The sequence below is a fragment of the Dysidea avara genome, chromosome 5 (assembly GCF_963678975.1).
Source record: "Dysidea avara chromosome 5, odDysAvar1.4, whole genome shotgun sequence".
Taxonomy (NCBI): Eukaryota; Metazoa; Porifera; class Demospongiae; order Dictyoceratida; family Dysideidae; genus Dysidea; species Dysidea avara.
In genome coordinates, this window is record NC_089276.1 from 39,371,724 (window position 1) to 39,397,595 (window position 25,872).

Here is a 25,872-nt window from a genome sequence, read left to right on the forward strand (position 1 = left end):
ACAAGTTGGAGTAGTCCATGATATTAAATCACAGTAAAACAATAAGAAGTGTTATATCCCTACTGTGCTCAAGATACCATAATGGAAATGCACCGTAGGGATATAACACTTCTTATTGTTTTACAGTGATTTAATATCATGGACTACTCCAACTTGTTTCAGTACTTTTTATTGATGTGCTATGTTCCCTACTCTAGTTGAAAATTCCAAAAAATTTTTGTGTACTTGTATGTTTACTCATCATGTGTAGTACAGCAGTCTTAGCTACAATAACTATTTTAGCTGGTTAGATACAGTTTTAATGTAGTATAATGCTCACAGTATCTGTTTCTATTGGTGAGTCATCCATGTCAGCAACAATTTCTGCTACAATATCTTCCAAATCTTTGGGGACTTCCCATGATACTTCTTCCTCCTCCTCCTTGACTTTGTCTGATAAAACTACTGCACTGTGATCTTCATCTCCTCCATCATCTCGTATTGGTTGCCAGCACAAGAATATGTTTTGAAAGAAGAAAGCTGACATTTAAGTTTTGCTAGATATGCATTTGGAAGGTAGAGTCAATGATGAACTTTAGCACCCTATCCCCTACCCTCTTTTTCTCTTGCCTAACATCTCAAATGCTACAGTACAATAGTACTAAGCATGTAGAACCTAAATAGTTCTAAATAATACCCATTATATTAAAAATCATTTTCAGTGCAATTGAACACCTGTGGTAAAAATTTGGATTCTAGTACACTTGTTGTTGTGTAAGGTTTAGTTGATTGAAATATCGAATCCCAGGGAACTACAGGCATTGAAAGAATGTGGAGACAAAATTAAGTGTACCAATTTCCAAAGTGCAAGCAATGCACTCAAAGCATATAATACTATTTAATTTTAAAAACACTTTGTGTGGTAGCAGAAGTGCAGTATCTTTTAATATTTGGCTGAAAACATGAAGACAAAATCAAAGTGACCAAAAATAAACACAATACCCAACCTGCTATTAGTAGTTTCCAGTAGTGAATAATTTGTTCAGCACCACTTATACGTTATCATAGGCTTGTATAAACTCAAACCAACAACCAGATTTATAGGCACATGAAACTAGGATAGGACCACTTGTGTTCTATAGACTTCAATGTGCTCACATGACAAGTTTCACATTCATGAGGGTGTATATTATCTATGATTGTATACATTGTGTAGTATGGATGGCAAAAGTTCCTTGATTAAAGCAGTAGCAGTGGAAGAAAGCTTTGTAGAGTGTGTAAGCTTGGTATGAGAGAATAGCTGGTAGTACAAAACAATTGACCACCCATGCATTTAATCAGTGTTGACCAACTAGTATAATTAGTGGGTTTGAAATTTCATGGATAGCCTAGAGACGTGTCTATTATGTGGAATAATTTTGGGAATAATAGGTATTGGGGAATATTCCAGAATAATCGGATGCTTTCTAGGAATAATTAGTGCAAAATTATAAGTTTTCCTTGTAGTGTAATTCAAAAACGTTTTGGATAAAACAGTGCAAGCATGAAAATATCAATATAGTCTAACAAAGCAGTCCTTTACTCTAATAGAACAGTCAACTTCTGGTGTATATATAATTCTAATAATTATAGCAGTCACGTTTGCTAAAAGAAAAAGCTTTCACTGTAAATGTGCTAGTTTTTGCAGGAATAATGTAAAATGAATTGCCAGAAAGAATAATTGAAAGCTCAAAAAGCATAATAGACTCCTTGCCTAGGACAGCCCCTCCAGACAGGCGTGAAACTTGAAGCTGCTTCTGGCATAGATCCTTTACACCCCCGGGATAGGAATCTCCGCATACTTGCTGTACTTACATGCTGGACTATCCGCACCGTTAATTAATTGGTGTTGACTGGGCTCTGATCTATTGTTCTGTAGTGAATTTTGTGTTGTTTGATACGGTAATCTTGCTCTTTACTTCGAATAAGGCGGAAAGGTGATTGTGGATGCAAAAAACAGTGACAGAACTTGCTGACAGATTCAAGCGATTAAAACTTTGGCTAGCTGTAACTCTGGAATTATTCACTTTATGAGCATCAAATTCAGTCCGTAAATATAACTTGGGATAAGGAATCGAACCAGTGAAGTCATTAGTCCATGTCTCCATGTTCAAATCTTGCCGTTTGAATGATGGCGACAAATTTTGGCTAGCTCTACCCGCCTGAAGCAACATCTTCTTAACTTACAATTTGTTTTGTGTACTTATCCATCCTTTGTTAATCGAGCTGAAGTAAACTCATTACCCGTACTGTCCACTAAGCAGATAATTAATACGCTAAAGTCGAGTTACTGATGCATCAATTCATAGATCTCTTTGTAGAAAAGTGTCGATAGAGGTGCAGATGGAAGTGTTAAAAACAGAAGATTCCAATCCAGGGGGTATAAACGATCTATGCTTCTGGTTAGTGTTCCCAGTCCAAGGTGATTATAATTAAATTTTGTTTTAAGTAATGATCAGACAAATATCAGACCAGCTTTATGGTTGATCTGACATGGGTGCTAGGCAATTAGCAACAACACTATTTTCCTCAAAATACAATGGTGTACAGTGGCCCCATCTGGTTAGTTTAATGTCACATTGTTATCATGTCAACTAGAGTAACAATGCAAGTGAGAACCACAGTCTACATCCAACCTTCCCTGACCTGACAAATGTCAGGCCAAACAAGGAAATGGGTAGCAATCTACTAATTGGTCAGTAAATTGGGCCAAATTTCTTTTCACAACTAAGCTTAATATGTACATACAGCTTCTAGTGTGTCACACAGTGGTATCCAATAATGCAACCTTTCTGGGTTCACCTCGCTAGGTACCTATTTAGCTTTATTGTATTAGTCCTACCCCCTCCCACCCCCCATTTTTTGTATAGATATACTTTACACTTTGGTTGTAATTATTGCCACAATGCATGTTACAATGTCTGATATGAAGGGATGGATGCAGGTGGTGAGGTCTGCCTGATGGATACTGCTTTATAGTTTCATGTAAAACATGGTATGGTTATTTATTCCAGGGAAAGAGCATACATATGTGACTGGATTTTGGAAAAACGATCCAAATTGCACATTAGAAGTTTCGAGATAAACGGTTTTAAAGAATTAAAGCCAGCATAAGTCTCCAAGGATAGCAAGCACGCGTATGAAATTTACACAAAAGATGCATCAATCTGTTACCTTTCAGGCCACTTCCAGTACTTGTAGCTGCTTGTAGAGTTTCCCTCCAAATAAGATAGAAAATTTGAGCAGTTGGACAAGCAAAGTAGTATCACGAGTGCTCACAAAGGGGTGGAGGGTGGGGGATGGCGGGGATGGCAAGAGATAGACCTCAAAATGGAGGCAGGCCACAATTGGAGTCCAGACACGAGGGCTGTGCTGACTCCTTAGTGGCTGATATGTAGCAAAATCAACAGAGAAAACGTCTGGCCAACATTATATGGCTGTCCACCAGTAAACCACTGATTCTTGCCAAGCCAGGTCCTTCACAAGGCTTGAAGCTGCCATTTGAGCACTCCACACCACCCAGAAAAGACGTCTGTTAAACCAGCCTCGAGTAGTTTGAGTAGTACTGAGGGTCAAAACTAGTAGTACGGTAGTGTAGCTATCCACTGGTGGTGTTAGTTTGATTTTGCCTGATGTACGATTTGGATCGATTTTGTAAAATCTGGTCACATATGTAAATTAGTGCTTCATCACAATAAAGTTATATCCCTCCCCCCACCTTTCTACTGTAACAATATGGTCTGGAAAAGAATTATTTTACCTATTCATAACCAATTATAACAACAATGGGTGCCACAGGTAATGTCTGTGAATATTTGATGTTCCTTAAGGCCCTTCTGCCAAAAATTTTACTCAATATCACAAGCTTTATTAAGCCTTCTCACAGGTCCCTGGTGGGATGGCATTCATGGGATGATTCCTTGTAAACAAGTACAAATGTAATGCTGTAAAAAATAATAATGGGAAAGAATTTTAACATTTGGTAAGGAAAAAGTATTGGTGCTTGACTACCCACTGCTGTGTTTTGTATTTAACCATTTCTATTAACTTGGTATTTTTAATATACCTTTATATTTCAGAGAGACCTGATCCAACAAATGCCACTATTGTGGACATCAATAGACGATGGGTATACCTACAATGGGATATCCCATATGATGGAAATAGTGATATTATGGGATACAATGTATACATCAGATCTGTGAACAATAATTCAGACTTCACACTATTAATGACATCATCCGGTATGGGAAATAGACAAGCTAACATGTTTACCACTACTACTAACAGTTATAATGTGACTGAGCAGATTCTACCTTTTATGAGGTACCAGTTTGCTGTAGTAGCTTGTAATAGGTTAGGATGTGGAGATTTGGAGGCAGCAGGAACATCACAGATTATACAGACCCATCAAGATGGTTAGTATAGCAAGGATTGTTCTGTTTATAATGTAGTACATGTTCTACTCATAGCTCCTGAGACACCACCTGTTAATTGTTCAGCCACTGCTGTTAGCTCCACTTCCATTAGGATCATTTGGTCATCTCCTGTTATGTCTAATGGTATTATTACTGACTATAGTATGTCTTATGTTCCTGGTCAGTCACTGTCCACTTCCGACTATTTTACTGATGGAAATGTCAGTATTAATATTGGTAACAATGACACTAACACTATTGTGACTGATCTGAGAATAGCTACCAGTTATACTATTGCTCTAGCGGCACATACTGTAGTAGGAATTGGACCATATTCTAACCCAATGGAGTGTGTAGTGCAGACACTGGAGGATGGTGAGTGTATATCAAGTCATTGTAATAATTGATAATATCCTATACACAGTTCCTGATGGTCCACCATTAAGTGTTACACTATCATCTCCCAATTATACTTCTATTGCTGTAAGTTGGCAACTTCCTGATCCACTAGTAAGGAATGGCATCATCAGTAAACATCAACTCAACTATACCAAAGTATCTCAGCCACTCAACTGGACTACTGTATCACTTGATAGTGATACTTCTTATGTGATAGAAGACTTGGAAATATTCACCAGATATTATGTATCGGTTAGTGCTGGTACTCAAATTGATGGGTATGGACCAATCTCTGACCCAGTGATGATACGAACAGGTACTATGCATTAAATTGAAAATTCATTGTATGCTGGTGTGACCTTGTAAAGTAGAAAGCACACGTATTCCTGTCAATACAATGTATGGTGAATATTACAGCCGCCATTCCACCTGTTGTTAGAGTTTTCCATTCCTGAGACATAGTCTTTATTCACTGCTGCATTCTGGTCTGTGTATATACCTGTTGAGATCTTTATCAATAAATAAGTGGATGTTTAAGGTGGCGATAAAGCAATGACATGCACAAGAAGCCATAGCAAATGTATTTGACTTAGTGTACATGCAATCTGTGTTTAATGTAGCTAGTTAGTTGAGACCCAGTAAGCCTGGTCCCTTCCTCTATCCCACTGAACATTGAAATGCCACCGTCAGCTGATGGTGGTTTTCTTGGTGGTTATGCAGGGCTCCCTGGTTCTCCTATTTAGCCGTTTTAACAAAGGAGGCCACTTTCAGCAAATTAAGTTTAGTACCCGAAATATATTGGCCAATTATTTACTATAAAGGCTTGGAGGTAGAAATTCTTATGGATTCCCCCAACTTGAAGCCACAAAATTTCTACAGGCCAAAGAAAGGCCTCCAAGCCATAGGAATAGCAGGAGCCTCTGCATATCCACCAGAAGCCAACCTGTTTGTTGATCACTTCACTTTCCTTGTGCCCTTATAATATTCAATGATTACTCTATATAACATGTGCAAATATGTGAGTACAACAGTCTATACAAAGGTATGCCATATGAAGGTATAATTATTTGGTATGCTAATGTATGATGCACTTGTTTCTTGTAAGCTATTTCCATTGAGACCCAGGAGCAGATACCAGTTGCTTGGAGAGCCTTGTGAGAACTTGGACGGGTGTTTTGATGTAGCCTTGGAATGCTGAACTCCTCCAGCGGCCCAACAATTGGATATGTACATCTGAGATTCCTGCTGCCTTTGCTGCAGTGGCTGCACCGATCCTGAAACTGTGGGTGTTGTATTGTAAGTCATCTAGCCCAGCTTTCTTTAATTTAGCAGAGAGGAGAGACTTAAACTGGACCCGAGTCAGGGGTGTTTTGTCCTCCACAAGGAATAATGAACCGGGTTTGCTACCTCTAAGTGCCAGCAATGCCTTGATTGGGCAGACTATCGAATCTGTTAGACCCAGGCATAACCTGGCTCCCTTGCGGAAGGGGTCAGTCGTAGACTGCTTGATCGTGAGCCAAACTATGGTTGGTGTTGACCTGCTGTCAAGAGCAACGTCCCGTAAGGACAAGTGAATGGAGTCATTAAAAGCAGTCTTCGTAGGGACGGTCATTTCCCCCACTCGGAGGAAACCGAAGAATGCGGTGCAGCATGCTGCCCACAGCATGATTTCCTGGTATTGGTTTGGGGTCTTAGACAAAACTGAGTAGATGCTATGCATGATGTCCACTGTGACGGGGAGGCGTATTCTGACTGGGCGTGTACTGGCTTGTTCTCGTTTGATGCCCTGGAGGATCCGTTCCAAGCGTGGGGTGAGAGCCCTGCGGTACACGTGGTGCTGACTGCAGGATAAGTGTAAATTACCAATAGAGGAAAGATAGACTTTTATTGTGCTGTGTGCTAAACCTGTGCGTGCTAAATAAGCTACAATGTGCTTTCTGAAGTGGGTATCTGTGTTAGATTAGCTTGTGTGCAGAATTGTATGTATCTTTGTTGGCCGGCACTATAACATCGTTGAGTAGCTGGTGCTAAACCATTCTCAAAGTAGTATTGTACAGCTGCCTGAATAGAGGTGATGTCCAATCTGGCCCTCCCGCTATGATCTGGAGCAATGGTGGAGGCAGTGGAGATGGCAGGAGGGACGCCTGAGGGTGTAAAGAGAAAAATTGACGTAGGTTACCACGGGACAAGTGATCTGCTGTTGTGTTGGTTACCCCTGCTATATGCTTACACTTAACGTCAATATCAAAATAGGCTACAAAAAACCAGAGACCCCGTAGTAAGTGCGTGGCTGTTGGTTCTCTTGTGTATTGCTTGTTAACTGCAGCGACCACGCTGGAGTTGTCGCATTCAAACAGTACTTTACTCCCTGCCAACTGTTTACCCCAGACAGCGCAACTCAAAACTATGGGAACCAGTTCTTTTATCATGATGTTGTATTGGGCCCATTCTGGTGGCCAGCACCATTGCAACCACTGGCCCTCCCAAAAGGCACCACACCCCCAAGAGCCTGATGCATCTGTCTGGATGATGTGGCTGGGAGACCAGTTGTTGTCATTCCAGCGGAGCAGGCTGAGGCCATTCCAGTCCGTTAAGAAAGTGTGCCACCAACACAGGTCTGACCTAAACTCCACGTTTAATCTGGTGTAGAAATGTAGCTCTCTTACTTTTGGCTGCTGTTACATACATGCAGGAGACAAAAGCTCTGCCTTAGCATACCACTTTTGCAGCATGCTGCAGAGATCCGACCAGGGAGAGAATTTCCTGTTTTGTTGCATTGGTGTAGCCGATCCAGTCGACAATTTCTTTCCGCAGTTTCAAAAGCTTTTCTTCAGGTAGTCTTGCCTCCATCCTGCTGGTGTCTAGAACAATGCCTAGGAATGGCAGGGTGGTAAGTGGACCCTCTACTTTTTTCAAAGCCAGTGGGACACCAAGGTAATCACAGGTTTGAATGATTGTATCTAAATTGTGTTGGCAGACTGGGGAGGAGGGAGGCCCCATCGTTAGGAAATCATCCAGGTAGTGAATTAAGAATGACATATTGCTTTGTCTAACTATCCAAGCTAAGAATTCTGCTAGGATATTAAACAGTTTGGGCGCTGAGTGTAACCCAAACGGGAGGCAGGTGTCAATGTATACTCCATCTCCCCACTTCATCCCTAGCATGTGCCTATCTGCTGGATGGACTGGGATTAGGCGAAATGCACTCTTTATGTCAATCTTGGCCAGTAGAGTGCCACGGCCAAGCTGGATGATCCCCTTTATGGCCTCATCAATGGTTACGTACTTAAGGGAGCATAAATGTTTAGGTATGCCATCATTCACGCTCTGACCTTTGGGGTGGGACAGGTCCACAATGAGCCTCCATCTCCCTGTCTGACCTTTGGGGATTACGCCAAAACAATTTAGGTGGACTTGAGGGACTGCTCCTGGGGGGAAAGGTCCTGCAATTCGGCCTAGGGATAGCTCTGTTGCAAGGTAGTCGGAAACTACATCAGGGTGTTCTCGTGCTCCTTTCAAGTTGCGTTTGGAAGACTTCAATGATGTAGGTTTTGTGAAGCCAATACGGAAGCCCTCTTGGATACCACATAGTGTGAATTGCACCAGCTGCCTATGAGGGTGATTTATCAGCATTGAATACCATGCCGGGGCACAAAGTGGGGTATGTACCAAGCTAGCTGTGATGGGCACTTGGAAAGGGGAATTAGTTTGGAGTGAGGATGACCATTGCTGTAACCAGCTGTCAGGGGAAGGTGGCCTGGGAGCCTGTTGCACCAGCTCTTTATCCCACAATTCTGGTGGTAAGTCATAGATGGGCACTACAGGGAGAAAAAAAAAAAGAGAGGGAGGGGGGGTATTATGACAGGCATAACCCTTTATCCCTAATGATAACTATCACGCAGCTGCTGTTACACAGTTCAGGTGGAATTCAACTCACCTTAACAACAAATTAACAACCTTGACAATGTGAAAACAAGTGCCACTAATAATTATTATTTGTTTTGACCCACCTTACAGCCTGTTACAAACATGGTCTTTTCTTTGTAGATATGGGTTGAACAGCCACAAAACTTCATATGAATGATAAGCAGTAGTGTCTGAATAATTCTATGTATCAGTATATCATGTAGCCATTATATGGCTTCTTCGCTTGGTGTGAATGGTGGAACAAGGCTGTCATCTGCTTGTAATTGCCATATATTTCGACTTGTAAATTGCTTCTACTTATTGATACATAGAATGATTCTTGTATCAGTATGCTTTCATCAGGTGAAGTATTGGAGCTAAAACTTGAGGTTATTAAAAAATAACTTGTCTTCGGTGGTCCACTAAGTACCACCAATTTCTTGCTTTGAGAGCATTTCTGTGTTTTATACTCCCTACGAATGATAGAATCCTGTATGTGTAGTTTATTGTACATGCTATATTAAGTACTAGCTTTCAATATGTCTTAAAATTGAGAACATGTTGAGATACAGCAGATTGTTGTCAAGAATACATGTTGTTGCTTTAGCGCCACCTTAATAGTTTCAATGACTGTTGCATCTATCTGGCAATTATTTTGTGTTCTTCATTCCTCTTCATGTGCTTTACAGCAAGCTATTATTGGATATAACATCCAACTATGATATTGGTGCAAATAATGAATCAAGACACACGATAGTGTGTCGTGCGGCCCAAGAAGCCGGCGCGCCACACCGTGAGTATATTAACAGGAAGAAAGAAAACGCAATTTTCACACCTATGTAGCTCTGTGATCCCTTATCCGATTGGAACCAAATTTGCTGGAGACGTGCCGCCCAGTTATGGGAGTCTACATACCAAATTTGAAGAAAATCGCTGCAGCCATTTCCGAGATACGAGCGAACACAATTTCGTTTTAATTTCTTCGTTTTTTTCTTCTTCATCTTATTCATTTCGCACACTTCGCAAAATTCGCCATTAAACACGAATGCGTGCTCGGATTGGGCTGAAATTTGGCACACTTAAAGGGCTCATTAAGGCGGATCTCCGTACCAACTTTGGTAGGAATCCTATGAACATTCACGGAGTTATTATCGATTATTTGCGTAAAATAAGGTCGAAGGTCTGTCACACCTACAGGGTAAACCCCTTGGAGGAATCAGTTGAAAATTGATATGTAGATGGAGCAACCATCGTAGGAGTGCCTTTTTGTGGTTTGAAAAGAATCGGGATAAAGACCATGGAGATATGACACAAAACCCAACCTGTGTCAAAATTATGCGATTGATTTTTATGAATAATAAAACTATTAGTTTTCGTGTCTACCAGGCAAACCGCTTAGAGCAACGAGCTGAAAATCAGTATGTAGCTGGAATAATCATCATAGAAAGTTCTTGCAGTAGTACAGAAGAATCGGATTACAAATCACAGAGTTATGATTCGAAAGGAAACTACGTGCAGCAAATGCGAGATCGAGATACTCTAATAGAACAGTCACCCTAATAAAGCATTCAGCTGCATGTATAATTTACACAGTTATATTACATTGCAAGTTATTCTGTAGGGAATTCAGCTACAAACAAGTCACCCTGTAGTCAGATCAGCTAGAAGAAGGTACCTAATAGAGAGTTCAGCTACAAAGAAGCCATCATGTAGAGAGTTCAGCTGAAATAAATCACCCTGTAGAGAATTCAGCTACAAACAAATTGCCCTGTAGAGAGATCAGCTAGAAGAAATTACCTTGTAGAGAGTTCAGTTACAAAGAAACAATCATGCAAAGAGTTTAGCTGCAAACAAATCACCCAGTAGAAAGTTCCGCTATGAACAGATCACACTATAGAGAGTTCAGTTAGAAATAAGTCATCCTGTAGAGAGATCAGCTAGAAGAAGTCACATTGTAGAGAGTTCAGTTACAAAGAAACAATCATGCAAAGAGTTCATCTACAAACAAATCACCCTGTAGAGAGTTCAGCTAGAAACAAATCACCCTGTAGAGAGATCAGCTAGAAACAAGTCACCCTGTAGAGAGTTCAGCTAGACGAAGTTACATTGTAGAGAGTTCAGCTACAAAGAAACTACCATGTACAGAGTTCAGCTGCAAACAAATTGCCCTGTAGAGAATTCAGCTACAAACAAATCACCCTGTAGAAAGATCAGCTAGAAGAAGTTACCTTGTAGAGAGTTTAGCTACAAACAAATCACCCTGTAGAGGATTCAGCTACAAACAAGTCACACTGTAGAGAGTTCAGCTAGAAGAAGTTACATTGTAGAGAGTTCAACTACAAAGAAACTACCATGTAGAGAGTTCAGCTGCAAACAAATTGCCCTGTAGAGAATTCAGCTACAAACAAAGCACCAGAAAGATCATCTAGAAGAAGTTACCTTGTAGAGAGTTCAGCTACAAACAAATCACCCGTAGAGAGTTCAGCTAGAAACAAGTTACCCTGTAGAGAGTTCAGCTAGAAGAAGTTACATTGTAGAGAGTTCAGCTACAAACAAATTGCCCTGTAGAGAATTCAGCTACAAACAAATCACCCTGTAGAAAGATCATCTAGAAGAAGTTACCTTGTAGAGAGTTCATGATCAGCTACAAACAAATCACCCTGTAGAGAGTTCAGCTAGAAACAAGTTACCCTGTAAAGAGTTCAGCTAGAAGAAGTTACATTGTAGAGAGTTCAACTACAAAGAAACTACCATGTAGAGAGTTCAGCTGCAAACAAATTGCCCTGTAGAGAATTCAGCTACAAACAAAGCACCAGAAAGATCATCTAGAAGAAGTTACCTTGTAGAGAGTTCAGCTACAAACAAATCACCCGTAGAGAGTTCAGCTAGAAACAAGTTACCCTGTAGAGAGTTCAGCTAGAAGAAGTTACATTGTAGAGAGTTCAGCTACAAAGAAACTACCATGTAGAGAGTTCAGCTGCAAACAAATCACCCTGTAGAGGGTTCAACTACAAACAAGTCACCCTGTAGAGAGTTCAGCTAGAAGAAGGTACATTGTAGAGAGTTCAGCTACAAAGAAACTACCATGTAGAGAGTTCAGCTGCAAACAAATTGCCCTGTAGAGAATTTAGCTACAAACAAATCACCCTGTAGAAAGATCAGCTAGAAGAAGTTACCTTGTAGAGAATTCAGCTACAAACAAATCAACCTGTAGAGAGTTCAGCTAGAAACAAGTTACACTGTAGAGAGATCAGCTAGAAACAAGTCACCCTGTAGAGAGTTCAGCTAGAAGAAGTCACATTGTAGAGAGTTCAGCTACAAAGAAACTACCATGTAGAGAGTTCAGCTGCAAACAAATTGCCCTGTAGAGACAAACAAATCACCCTGTAGAGAGTTTAGCTAGAAACAAGTTACACTGTAGAGAGATCGGCTAGAAACAAGTCACCCTGTAGAGAGTTCAGCTAGAAGAAGTTACATTGTAGAGAGTTCAGCTACAAAGAAACTACCATATAGAGAGTTCAGCTACAAACAAATTGCCCTGTAGAGACAAACAAATCACACTGTAGAAAGATCAGCTAGAAGAAGTTACCTTGTAGAGAGTTCAGCTACAAACAAATCACCCTGTAGAGGGTTCAACTACAAACAAGTCACCCTGTAGAGAGTTCAGCTAGAAGAAGGTACATTGTAGAGAGTTCAGCTACAAACAAATCGACCTGTAGAGAGTTCAGCTAGAAACAAGTTACACTGTAGAGAGATCAGCTAGAAACAAGTCACCCTGTAGAGAGTTCAGCTAGAAGAAGTCACATTGTAGAGAGTTCAGCTACAAAGAAACTACCATGTAGAGAGTTCAGCTGCAAACAAATTGCCCTGTAGAGAATTCAGCTACAAACAAATCACCCTGTAGAAAGATTAGCTAGAAGAAGTTACCTTGTAGAGAGTTCAGCTACAAACAAATCACCCTGTAGAGTGTTCAGCTAGAAACAAGTTACCCTGTAGAGAGTTCAGCTAGAAGAAGTTACATTATAGAGAGTTCAGCTACAAAGAAACTACCATGTAGAGAGTTCAGCTGCAAACAAATTGTCCTGTAGAGACAAACAAATCACCCTGTAGAAAGATCAGCTAGAAGAAGTTACCTTGTAGAGAGTTCAGCTACAAACAAATCATCCTGTAGAGAGTTCAGCTAGAAACAAGTTACCCTGTAGAGAGTTCAGCTAGAAGAAGTTACATTGTAGAGAGTTCAGCTACAAAGAAACTACCATGTAGAGAGTTCAGCTGCAAACAAATTGCCCTGTAGAGACAAACAAATCACCCTGTAGAAAGATCATCTAGAAGAAGTTACCTTGTAGAGAGTTCAGCTACAAACAAATCACCCTGTAGAGAGTTCAGCTACAAGCAAGTCATCCGGTAGAGAGATCAGCTAGAAGGATCACCTTGCAGAGAGGTCAGCTACAAAGAAATCATCCTGCTTCATCTTTTCTTCTTCCTGTAGTAAAGAAAAAATGACAGGTTAAAAAGCCCTAAAGCCAGCCATAGGCCGGCTTTGGGGTATACAAATACAAAAAGAAGTGAAATCTAATCCAAAACAGCTAAGCTGTAAAAAAAGAGTGCGGCCCTGAGAAAGGCTGTGGTGAAAAAAGATGTGAAATCCAAGGTGGCGGCCAAGAAATGGCTGTGATGGTAGGTTAATGGTAAAAATTTTAATAACAACAATTCAGGTGAATTTGGTGCCGCTTGGTCTTGGCACAAAATTCACCTGAATTGTCGTTATTAAAATTTTTACCATTAACCTACCATCACAGCCATTTCTTGGCCGCCACCTTGGATTTCACATCTTTTTTCACCATAGCCTTTCTCAGGGCCGCACTCTTTTTTTACAGCTTGGCTGTTTTGGATTAGATAGTACTTATCTTATTCTAACTGACGCACAGCATACAATATGACTATTATCACAAATGTGCACACACTACTACAAATGTTAGTCTGTTTATAGCTTATGTAACAGGGTGTATGAATTTCTAATACATAGTAGGCTGCAGTGAGTAGCCATATAAAATCAAAATGGTTGTAGCTAAGAAATGTATTAACAACTGTAACTAAGAAATGTATTAACAACTGTAAAGTTTTAATACTTGGTCTACTAAAGCTAAACTTTGTGACTGGATGTAGCAAAATCAACCATACAGGTAAGCCTAAATTGAGATAACACCAGTATGAAGAAGTTGCTGGACTATCAGCCTAACAATTTCCACATCAAGCTCACCTTCAACCTGTCAAGTCTGCTTTTGGTAGACAGTTTTCTGTCACCCTATGTAACTATGCCATACATCTGTATGGGTCTGTGAATGCCAGGTATGTGCTGTAGAGGGCTTTACACACTCTGGACAGATGAGAAGGAAGGTGAATGTGTGATACATACCTGTTTTCACAGATTTCAGCTTATTTCCTGCCTCTGAATTGTGGTCTGGTGCCTCAATCCTTGTCCATTTTGTAGTCTACGTTTTACCCACCCTGCCATCCCTCACCCTCTGCCCCCTTTTTTGAGAACCCGTGTTACACTAACATGCATTGGTGATAAAATCATAAGGATTACTTTAGCCATCAGATACTCTTAAAAGTCTTGAGTTGCTCCATAATTGGAGGAAAATTCATGTGCTTAGCTTCCAGGGAAAGTGAGTTACATTTTTTTATTGTATTGAAACACTTTTTATGTAAATCAACAATGGACCCATACAAATGATTTTCCAAAATTCGGTCACATTTGTATCTGTTTGTAATGCTTAGTCATTAACCCATGAATTATCAACCAAGTTACTTTCACAGAGCTATGACTCTATGGAAACCTCTAAAATGCATCCAATTTTCATCATTCTCTCTAACTGTCTTCAGTTTACACTTCTTTGTGCACCTGAACACAGATCCTTCTGTTCATGTTGGCTGCGAAACCCCTAACATATAAGATAGTAGAACTATAGAATTGTGCTTAGAACAATCAAGATAGTCCAATGAACACTCGCACAGTTACTGAAAACCACTAGTATTTTCTGGAATTGTTTAATTGCTGGTTGTTGATTTACAGGGTATGCTAACACATTGAGTTTATAGGCTGTATTATTGTATGTTTTTATAGAGGTGCTATCTATGTCTAACACAGCTTAATGTACTTTGCTAGGAGTTTTGTTAACTTTAACTGTCACAAGATCATTCAGATCAGTTACAATATTGGAGGGTGAATCAGTTACTTTATCATGTTCAACATCTATACTGGAAGTGGGCTTCACTTGGTCACACAATGGAGCAGACATTGTAGGAGGAATTACATTTTCTCCACCAGTTCTCAACCACAACCTAACAATTAGAAATGCTTTACCTTCTCATAGTGGAGTGTACACATGTCATGCTAGAGCTGGTGAATTATCAGCTGATGAGAATATCACTGTAAACATCTTACCAGGTATAGTTGTGGGAGTGATTTTTAATTCAACTGTGTACATATATAGTAGACACCATATAGATGAATGGGTAATTAATCTTTCAGTGCTGTTCTAAACAGCATCAGTGGTTGGTATTCAATATACTTACAAATTTATCGGGTATGCAATTTTCACAGATTGATACGGTTATATTTTCGAGGATCACTTGTTTTTTACTGAGATTACCTATTACAATATACCATAATAATTTTAATTAAATCCAATCCTGTGCTTTAGACATTGTCTATTTACCCAACACCACAGAGAGACCACATGCACTCATACTGCAAAACTCCCATACAACTCAAGAAAGTAGATAAAAAGTTAGACTGCATGGAGTATGGCAACTCCACAAACACTGTTAGTGCTTACAGCTATCCAAGTACAGTGAAACCTCAGTTATCTGAACCTCTTGGGACCAGGGGTGGTCCATATGTCTGAAGTATCCATATCTCTGAAACTGTATAAATAACCTTAAAATAGCAAAAGAACATTTTTAAAGATTTCAACTACCCTATTAGAACAGTCTAATAGAGTATGCAGTCATTTCCATAGTTTGGTTGACCAAGAATCCGGATAAGTGTGGTCCGAATAACTGAGGTTCACTGTATGGTGTAATCTCAAAATCATTGCTTTATGGTACATTTGGTATATCCTATTTGCTTTACCAATAACTACCAAACAGATGATAATTCACTATGACCCATATCAGAATATTTTGTAGATGAATCTCACAGACATACATAATTTGTAGTTGCAAACAATACAAGTACACAAAAAATTTTGGAATTTTCAACTAGAGTAGGGACCATAGCACATTGATAAAAAGTACTGAAACAAGTTAGGGGTGGTCCACAATTTTCAGCCGTTTCACAAACGTACAAACCGTATGCTAGGGGGAGGGGGTAAAATCACATGTACACTTTTAAAAATGCTGATCACGTGAGTTGGCAAGAAATTCGAATGCAGTGATAAGGCTCTAGCTAGTAAGCCCTACTGCTGATTCATGCAATTCAGTGTCCAATTAAATGGTGGACTAAGCGAGCTCATGCTTAATGCATGGGCCCAAGCCAACACATGTGCTTTGGCAAACTCTAGAAAACAGTGCAAAGGCTAGCTAGCTAGCTACCAATGAAATGAGGCTTTATAAGCTGAAGGCAAAGATAAACCTCATTGAAGCATGTTTCAAACTACAGGTAAGAACAGTTATTAGCGTGATAACACATACTACAGGCTTTATACTTTATAACAGTACTTACTTATTTCTCTTCAGTCTTAGTCTAGCAATTAACACTGATAAACGATTGAATAGCATCTAGCTACACTGTTTGTTGCTTTTGTTTTGTACCTGCAGAAGGTGTTGTGGGTTTAGGAATACTATTGGGTATGGGAGGCTGGATTATGTGGGTATAGTAATTTAATTGTTCACACTACATAGTTGTGGTAGTTGTGGGTTGCCCATAGAGAAAACCTGTCTCTGCAGAGTGTACCCACATCTCCTGACTCTAGTCCACCTCAGACTGTGGTGAAAATACCCTACAAACTAGTACTGTACGTTTTTGCTACTGCCAGTGATATGATTTTGTATGAACACATCAAAGATAGCCAATAACAAGTTGTTTCTATGATGTGTATGTACACATTTGCAATGTGCATCAGGTTAATACTAATGCCTGCTGTGTGTAAGAACATTTCCTTCAGGGTATCAGCTTCAAAAGCATCTAAATAATACGTTGCCAAAAGACAAAACAAACACCATACATGAATTTTGCAATATTGAAGTATCTGGGTGTTTGTTCTGCTATACAATACATCCATGTGTCAACATTTATATAGTACGCCTTTGGCTGGGGGGAGGGGTCAGAAAAAAAGTACTCTTTGTACGCTTGCAAAAAAGCTGAAAATTGTGGACCACACCTTAGAGTATTCCATGATATTAAATCACAGTAAAACAATAAGAAGCATTATATATCCCTACTGTGCTCAATATACCGCAACAGAAATGCACAGTAGGGATATAACACTTCTTATTGTTTTATTATTATTATTATTAACACTTTACAGTGACCAGCACTGAAGGTCCAGCAACATGTACTGCAGCCTTTTTTCTGTGATTTAATATCATGGACTACTCCAACTTGTTTCAGTACTTTTTATTGATGTGCTACGGTCCCTACTCTAGTTGAAAATTCCAAATTTTTTTGTGTACTTGTTTGTCAACTTTTTTACAAATGATTATTATGACTGGTGAATTCATCTGAAAATGGTGCCGCATGCCCCAGCTATATCAGTTATCATCTAAAAAGTGAAGTATTCATTATGCTTCATTGTTGGCTATGTTCAACCCGTTACACAGCAGTATGAATTAAGAACTGTTCGAAAAGCACCTCTGCAATCACAAAAGCCACTATAACAATTATAGAGGTGTACCGATATGGGTTTTTGGCATGTCCCGATATCCGATATTGATGCCACCAAAAGAAGCCGATAACCGATAGTTGATCCGATATTTGCATTATAGTTAAAAGTGTACATTTACCTACCCTACAACAACATGTGCATGTATTCATTGCTGTACTCTGCCTGTGGTGATATCCAGCTTGGGTTTCTATTGTGCAATCTAAACAATTAGGCACCCACAAACATTTTTATGTATACTCCCATGAAGCTTTAAACGAATATTTCTGCATTACTCCGCATTCTAATGGCTTGAGAAGCTGGTACAGCAAATTTCCTTAGTTATCTGTGACCCTTCTTTTTATTACAAGGTACTCTATAACTGCTTCATTTGTAAAGACTGCGATAAGCTTTCCAGTAACAAACACTAGAATCACGTGTATTTATATGGTTTCTCGTAGCGTAGCCCTTGTTTCAGAGTGAACAATAAGCCACTGGCACTAAAGAGCCACATGGATAATGTAGAAATAATCCGTTTATGTACAGACTATTGCTACTGTATAAAAATCGGTAGCGATATCGGTCCTCCTGCTGTCCTGCACCCGATACTGATATTGGTAAAAATTACCATATCGATGGCCGATATTTTAGCCGATCCGATTATCGGTACACCTCTAAACAATTATGGATGATTTTCCATTAAAAGGGGAAGCCATCACTTGCTAACACCAAATCGACACTTCGCTGTCAGCAAAGATGAATAGGACACAACGGAGGACACTGGTAAGTCCATGAAGAATGCATTGTACATACTGCGGTATGCCAAAAGGGACCTCCCGGGCTGAAGCAACATTGAACAGTTGAAAATCATGCCTGTAGTCTTAGCCGTTATCGAGTTATGCTTGTCTGAAGGCATCAGTCAGTCAGTCACTTACTCAGTCAGTCAGTCAGTAGAAAATTCCATTAAATAAATTAGTTTAAAATTCCATAGCAACTTGGTGAAAGCATTTCGGGTCGATCTGAAAGCTCGTTTAGGCTTAGCTTTAGCTAACCAATGCTGCCTCATCATCGTCAGAGAAAATTGAGGCTGGTTTTTGGGCAATGTTATTTCATGGGCCAAGCCTACTCCTTTGTGGTCCCTACTAGACAGTACTATCGTACTGTATGATTAAAGACTCGTAGGCTTCTTCTGTGAAAGCATAAATGATTGCTCTATAAACATTTGCATTTTTGTGCTTAGTGTGTGATAATGACTTCTCTGAAGCTCTGTTTTGGACCAACACTAGACAGAATTCACTATCAACACAATTGTGTTCACAACTTCATCCCAGTTTTCGTTCTGGTGTTGAGATAGGTCGACAGTGTAATAGTGATGGAAGTTGGTCACTAGTTGATCTGAGGAATTGTACCATGTTCATTGGTTCTAAACCAGTCATGATTGTTTACTTTACTGTGATTTTAAATGATACTGGTATGACTAATTCCAAGAATATTATCAATAATGTGAGTTGTGTGTAAAATCTTACAGTGTGATAATAGTAATTGTTAGCTGTGATTGTAATGTCCTCATTCATTTTATGGTTATATTATTACTAATAGTAAGAATGTAGGGGTATATATACATGGATAATATTGACTGTAAGTTAAAAAATTATTGTGAAGAGTAAGAAATGTATTACGGTAGTTTGCTGTGTATCTGCCTAAGTTAGAATAATAAAAGTTTCTTCTTAATGATTAATGAAGTATTTTCTCCTATGTGTTACACACATTTATACTTGTTACACAATTGTGATATCTAATTTATCACCTGTGCACAACAATCTTTTTGATTTCTGCACAGTAACAAATATAATAATAATAATTAACTGATGTCAGCACATATACGTATACTGTACTAGCTATATGATAGCCTTAATTATTAGACATCGATGCAACTTGAGGATGTCCTTGATGTGGAGATCACTAATCTTGTGAATAGAACATGGAATTACACATCCAGCAATGGATCAACTTTTATGAGTTTTACATTGTCATTTAGTCTACAAAAAACTCCCAATACCACTGTTGAGAACATTCAGAGCATTCTACAGGAAAATGAACGTAGCATTCTACCTACTGATCATACTTTAACCAATGAAGCATTTCGAGTATTGTTATTTCAACCAGAATGTAAGTAGGTATAGATAGCACATTGCATATAGCCAGCTAAAGGTAACAACATTTGACCTGCAGAATTTATTTTGTTAACTTTAGTCAAAATAATGGATGCATGCATGGTTACCAGGGTTATCAAACTATCAGTAGGTCACAACATTAGGTCAGTATATTACTGTTACCTTAATAACAAACCTGTGCATTCCATTGATTTCTAGTTCTTCATCATAATAGCCAGCTCATGATCACCAAAATGATTTAATTGTCAGACTTGATTTAATTAAGCAAGTTAATAATGTATAGTGTAGAGTAGTGTAGCTAATGGCTTAGAATGCAATTTATTCTGCTGTGTGTGAGGAAATCTCAAAGTCTAACAGCAAGGAGTATATAGAACAAAAGTTTAGCTGTAGTGGAAATAACTAATAATATTATTGTAAACATGACATCATTGTATAATAACTCATAAATTCTAGCCTTTGGTCATGGCCATGCTGTCCTTTATCACACTCACTAGTTCTATATGGACACAAACTAATAATTATAATACATTGACCATATGCAACTTTGCATTTAGCACTTGAAGACATATGTCATTCTATTAATTGATATGTGCTATTCTTTTGTTTTCAAAGTAACTTGCTTGTGCCATGTTAATGTCAGTCAAAGTGATAGAGTTCGAACAGTTTGTACTGGTCCTAGTGTTGCACCATGTTTGTGTACTTCTAGTAGATGTGAGGTAAGTTGTGTCCTGATTCTCTGGCTGTAATGTAGTCACTTATATAATACAGTGTAACAGTCCTACATTTGCTGGTGATGGACGAGTCTGTGGTCTGGATTCAGACAGTGACGGATTTCCTGATATAAGTCTGGCCTGTAATGACTTATTCTGTGAACAGGTTTGCACAATATTTCACAACCTTTAGTCTTAATGTGCTATCATCCATGATAGGATGTTTGTCCAGACATATTTAGTACCAACAGTGATGGCACACAAAATGATACATTTTGTATAGAAAATGGTATGTATTTATGAAGCATTAAGTATGCATGTATGTTAAAGCATTGTCATTAGTGCTATATTAAAAATAAAGTGTTCGGCACATGGCTGAGATGCTAATAAAGCATGAGGCAAAACCAAGTGCTTTATGAGCATCAAGGCAAAGCACAGAGTGCTTTATTTTTCATATAGCATGAGCAAGGTAATACTTTAAATTATTTATAGAACTTTCAAGTCGTAGCCTGCAGCCATACACTAGGACTCATAATTAGCATGCATTGTACAAATTATAGCAGCATGAAAGCACACAAACTACTAAGTAACTTACACATAGTTCACCATAATTTGGCATGGTAGACGTTCATCACATATTTTGACAGGTTTTGGTCACAAGTCACATTCGATTCTATTGTGGTACATGGTGAAGTATTTCCGTGACATCTCCAGCACTTATTGGTTTACATTATTAAATGTAACAACAACGTTACCTTCTCCCACCCATCATTGAAGTACATGTATTTAGACTATGGTACTGCTCATTTTCAGGGTTACTAAATCACTTAGTCACCCGACATGCTCATTTAGTCACCTACACATGTTCATGTAGTAACCTGCCCTCAAGCAATTTTGTACATGATAAATAATTATAACACGAAAGGCACACTGCAGTACTTGATAATACTGTAATACTCTTCTTCTCCATATTCCACAAATAATTCTGGACAAAATAGTAGACTAAACGGTGTGTGTACTGTAGTTCTAGCCGTTACTTTGGTTATTGGTCTAATAATTATTTTTGTGGGTGCTGTAAGAATTTGAAGAAGAAACCGTTCCGCTGTTCTGCATTACTCTTTCACCCCACACTCATGCTCTAGCTATAAAGGTACGTACTTTAAACCATGGTCTAAATAAGGTAGACACTGCGACTAACAATCACTAAGTGATTTAGTAACCCCTTAGCGCCCTTGCTGTGCTCAGGACGCTACAGCCTGGGGTTACTAAATCACTTAGTTCCCTTGGTCTTGGTATCTAACTATTATTTAGATATGTCTATAAAAGCAATCCAGTGGTAGAACTCGTATTGGCTGGGGTTATTGACCACTCAGCACAGCAAGGGCTATCAACCTGCACCGGCTTGGGTGATTAGTCATACTGGCATGAGCACTGTGGGCTTAGCCTGCACTAGAGGATGTGTGCAACTGTGCTTTATTTCCCACAAAGAGTGCTTTATTGCACCGCAGAGAGTGCTTTAATCCTAATGTTAGTAACAGTCTGGAGGGAAGTGCGGATAAACTCATCAAACCTCTCTAAAACTCCAGCTTGGGGGTGGCAAAACAATGACACAACAGATAGAGACATCATGGGCAATTAAAGTATCCAGATGTGAAATTAGAGTCTGAATACATCCAACCTTTGGATTCAAAACTTGAAGATAGTGCATCAAGAGTAATAGGGGAACCCAACAAAGTAACCTCTGAAAAATCAAGAAGATGGACACCAGGTGCAACAGACTGTAGTTCATCAACAAAGGGGGTGAAAGATGCACCTGCAATGTAAGCTTCACATTTGGAAAGGTTCAAGGAGAATCCCAGGGAAGACGATTGTTCCAGAATAGTTGTACAATCTGCCAAACAGACTGTAGTGGGCCATCGAGTGTGCTATCATCAAGATACCATACATTAAATGTCGATACAAGTTTACTAGCCAAGGAATGGATGGCTAGACTGAAAAGGACTGGACCCAAGGGATCGCCTTACTGTACACCAGTAGCAGATGGAATGATGGAGTCACCAAAACTCAGGTGAGCCGAGATACGATAAGCAAGCCAGACAAAGGGAAATAAACAACTAAACTTCTCCCTCATGACATGAAGAAAGCAGTCTCACCTGACGCTATTGAAAGCATTGTGGTAGTCCACCTTGAGGAGAACTAGAGGATGACTATGAGAACTTGATGACAAAAACTGACAGGCAGCATGAACCGCTGCCTCACAGCCACCTGGGTTTCCCAAGCCTAACTGCACTGGATGAAAGAGAAGTCCTAAGTTACTCCCTAAACAAAGGCAAGCAGTCTTTGCAGCAAGACAATGAAATACATTACCAACAGCAATTGGGCAGAGACCACTTCATCAGGTGGTTCAGGAAACTCTATGTCACAAGGAGAGGATGGATGTTTTGACTGAAGACCAGATAATGTCTCGTCATCAAAAGGTACCAAAGTATCATTGCAACTAGCAAGGCATACTGCAACAATAAAATCACCATCTGAGAGCTTTGCCTCCACATGGTGGTGCAGATTTGAGTCATTAGACAAAGATGGGTTAGGCCTTGTAGGAGAACGTTGGTTATATAGAAGAGGGGAAAAGTCCATAGAGCTGAAATCAACTGCTGCAACGTGGTGCTTTACAATAGTGGTAAGAGAAGAGCCTGATGGATCTCTAGATGTGTCAGGGATAGCTAAAGCTGTGCAACCAAAATACAAAAGTTTCCAGCAGAGTAAGACACCAGCATCCTCAAAACTACAGTCATTAATAATAGTTGTGATTGTTGAGCAGTCTGTAGATGAGCCCCCTTTGAAATATTTCGAAGAACTCACACTGAGTGGGTATTCTTGATGTAACAACTCAAACAAATCCACTTACCCCTAGGATCATCAATAACACCAGTACAGTCGTAGTGAAACCAAACAGAACAGGGACCATCACACCCAATCAAGGACCAGTGACTATCCGGTCTGCCACACGGATACGATGAGGTATTTCCGTCCAGCCTGGTGGTCCCCTGCAATAACTTCTTCAATGTCGAGGAACAATAGTCATGTACACAAATACTTTGAGTTCTTCATTCTTCTTCTAGAGCCAGGAAGCAAATACCAAGACCAAATATCTCACAAAGACACATTAACTATTAAGCCTCAAACCTTTTGTGGTTTGAAAGAAATTGAGCTAAAAAACATGAAAATACAACGAAAAGACCAACAGCGTGTAACAATTATGCAATCGAGATTAGCTTTTAAAAAAAACGACTACTTAACTCTTCAATATCAATTAAGTCCATTGCTTACAAGTGTATTGTCCGGCCAGTCCTGTCCAGTGTGGCATCTTTACTCCAATACCAGTGTCAATCTTTTGGAATCCATACAATGTAGGGGTAGGTGGAATCCATTATCATATTGCTGGAGTAAATCTTCTGATGACTGTATGCAAGAGTTACACTGGCCTACCATCAAGCAGCGCCACAAGTATTTCTCCATTTGTCATGTACATGATAGTCTACACCACAGAAGCTCTTTACCATTTCACAATCATTTTCAGTTACCCGAAACCTCAACTAGATCTCATCCTCTATCGATCCGGCCAGTTGTATCTACTATTGATTCATATCGCTTCTCTTTTTTTGTAAACAGCCCTTTCTTTGGAACACCATACCGCATTCCATCCTACAGATTAAGAAATTAAATCTATTCCATACTGCCCTTTGCCGATTTCTATTAAAATAACTTTCTCTTTTTTGTCCTGTTGTGTATTGCTCTGTTATTAGCTATCTGTCTCGTCTTAGTTATTGTATTCATGTGCATTTAATGTTACTGTATGTATGTTTAATTGTGGGGGGAGTACGTTTGCAGGTTTGTCCTTCTGTACGACCCTGTTGTTTTGACAAAATTGATGATAATAATAATAATAATTAACTTGCCACGCCTGCCAGAAAACCGCTAGGATTAACGTTTTGAAAATCACTGCACAGATGGAGTAATCATCTTAGGAAGGATCTTCAGTAGTGTAGAAGAATCAGACGTAAAGCCATAGAGTTATAACATGAAATCCATCTTGGTGTAGCAAGTGCGAGATCAAGATACTCTAATAGAGCAATCATCCTAATAGAGCAGTCACCTTGAAAAGAGATCAACTATTTCTACTAATTTCATTTAACAGGTGCTGTTTCACTATAACTTGCTATCTATAATCATTTCCAAAATTGGACTTGTAACATACCTGATATAACAGTATAACACGATTACTCAGGATATTACAAAATACTTAGAACCAGACTGGGTTGGCTTCACCATTATTTGAGTTGTGATGATTTGCCACCAGTTGAAGTGGCTGAGCAGTTCTCTAACTTTGTGAGCGACCTTTTACAAGAATTCGGCGTGATAAAGTCCTCCCACGGTCACCCTCGCAGAATTGAGACAGTGGTACAGACTTGACTCAGTTCAGCACATCGAATCAGCCCGTGACCGCAAACAGTTTAAACCAGAATATCAGCAACTTTTGGCTGAGCTGGATCGTTTGAATATTTCTACCTGGTATAGAACTGTAGAAGTCAGTGTTTTGGGTCACTTTCAACCTAAGTCTATTCATGCAATCAAGGACGTAACTTGTTTCACCCAGCAAGTATTTTCTTTGTCTAAAGCTAGTATTAGAGTTCTTTTGAATGGGATGGCCAGAGCCTCAATATCTGCTTCTCAGCAGATATTCTTTGGTTGAAGCTATAAGGAATGGACTGTCAACCCGGACTGCTTTTAAATTTGCTAAATCTGTTTTGTAATTAATTTTTGTGTGTAATTAATTTTTCTGTATGTGTGTGTGTGTATGTTGTCTTTCTTTTCCTTGCCATGCCTGCATGCTGACCAAATTACCAGTCAGTTGTGCGGTTGCATGTTGTCCAAGGATCCACTTGCTTTTATTTTGTATACACCTTATTCATCATAATTTGATGGTTAAAAAAAGTATATATATATATATGCACTCGGGCACTTGTGCATATATTTCTGTCATATGCCTCGTAACCGTGTTATAATTATACGATCTTAATTGTTTGCAATTGATTGACAATCCCTATTATAGATTTTGTTGGGTGTGAACTTGAACAAGATGAAACTTGGAATGTAACATGGCCAGCAACCCAACTAAATGGAGTAGCCACTCAAAAATGTCCAGGAGGCAGTGAAGCAACAGGTAACATGTGTACAAAATATCCTCAATGTATGCTTTTATATCATACAGAATTTGCAACCAGAAAATGTGTCGGAGAAGATGTATGGGCCTCGCCTAATGTATCACAATGTCAAACTATTGAACAAATAAGGCTTATGATGAGAGCTCTAGAACTAC

General features: G+C 39.2%; 1 protein-coding gene across 1 annotated transcript in view; it reads left to right on the forward strand.

Annotated features, from left to right (window-relative positions):
* LOC136255273 (uncharacterized) overlaps nt 1–25,872 on the forward strand; it is a 159,972-nt gene that overhangs the window by 67,446 nt on the left and 66,654 nt on the right. Inside the window, exons 13-23 of the mRNA XM_066047999.1 lie at nt 4,098–4,436; nt 4,491–4,811; nt 4,861–5,151; nt 14,911–15,192; nt 18,849–19,111; nt 19,531–19,777; nt 20,395–20,498; nt 20,551–20,658; nt 20,712–20,781; nt 25,606–25,716; nt 25,765–25,872. The exon at nt 25,765–25,872 is cut by the window's right edge and continues 178 nt beyond it. Coding sequence (XP_065904071.1) covers nt 4,098–4,436; nt 4,491–4,811; nt 4,861–5,151; nt 14,911–15,192; nt 18,849–19,111; nt 19,531–19,777; nt 20,395–20,498; nt 20,551–20,658; nt 20,712–20,781; nt 25,606–25,716; nt 25,765–25,872 — 2,244 coding nt within the window. The remainder of the gene's footprint in view (nt 1–4,097; nt 4,437–4,490; nt 4,812–4,860; nt 5,152–14,910; nt 15,193–18,848; nt 19,112–19,530; nt 19,778–20,394; nt 20,499–20,550; nt 20,659–20,711; nt 20,782–25,605; nt 25,717–25,764) is intronic.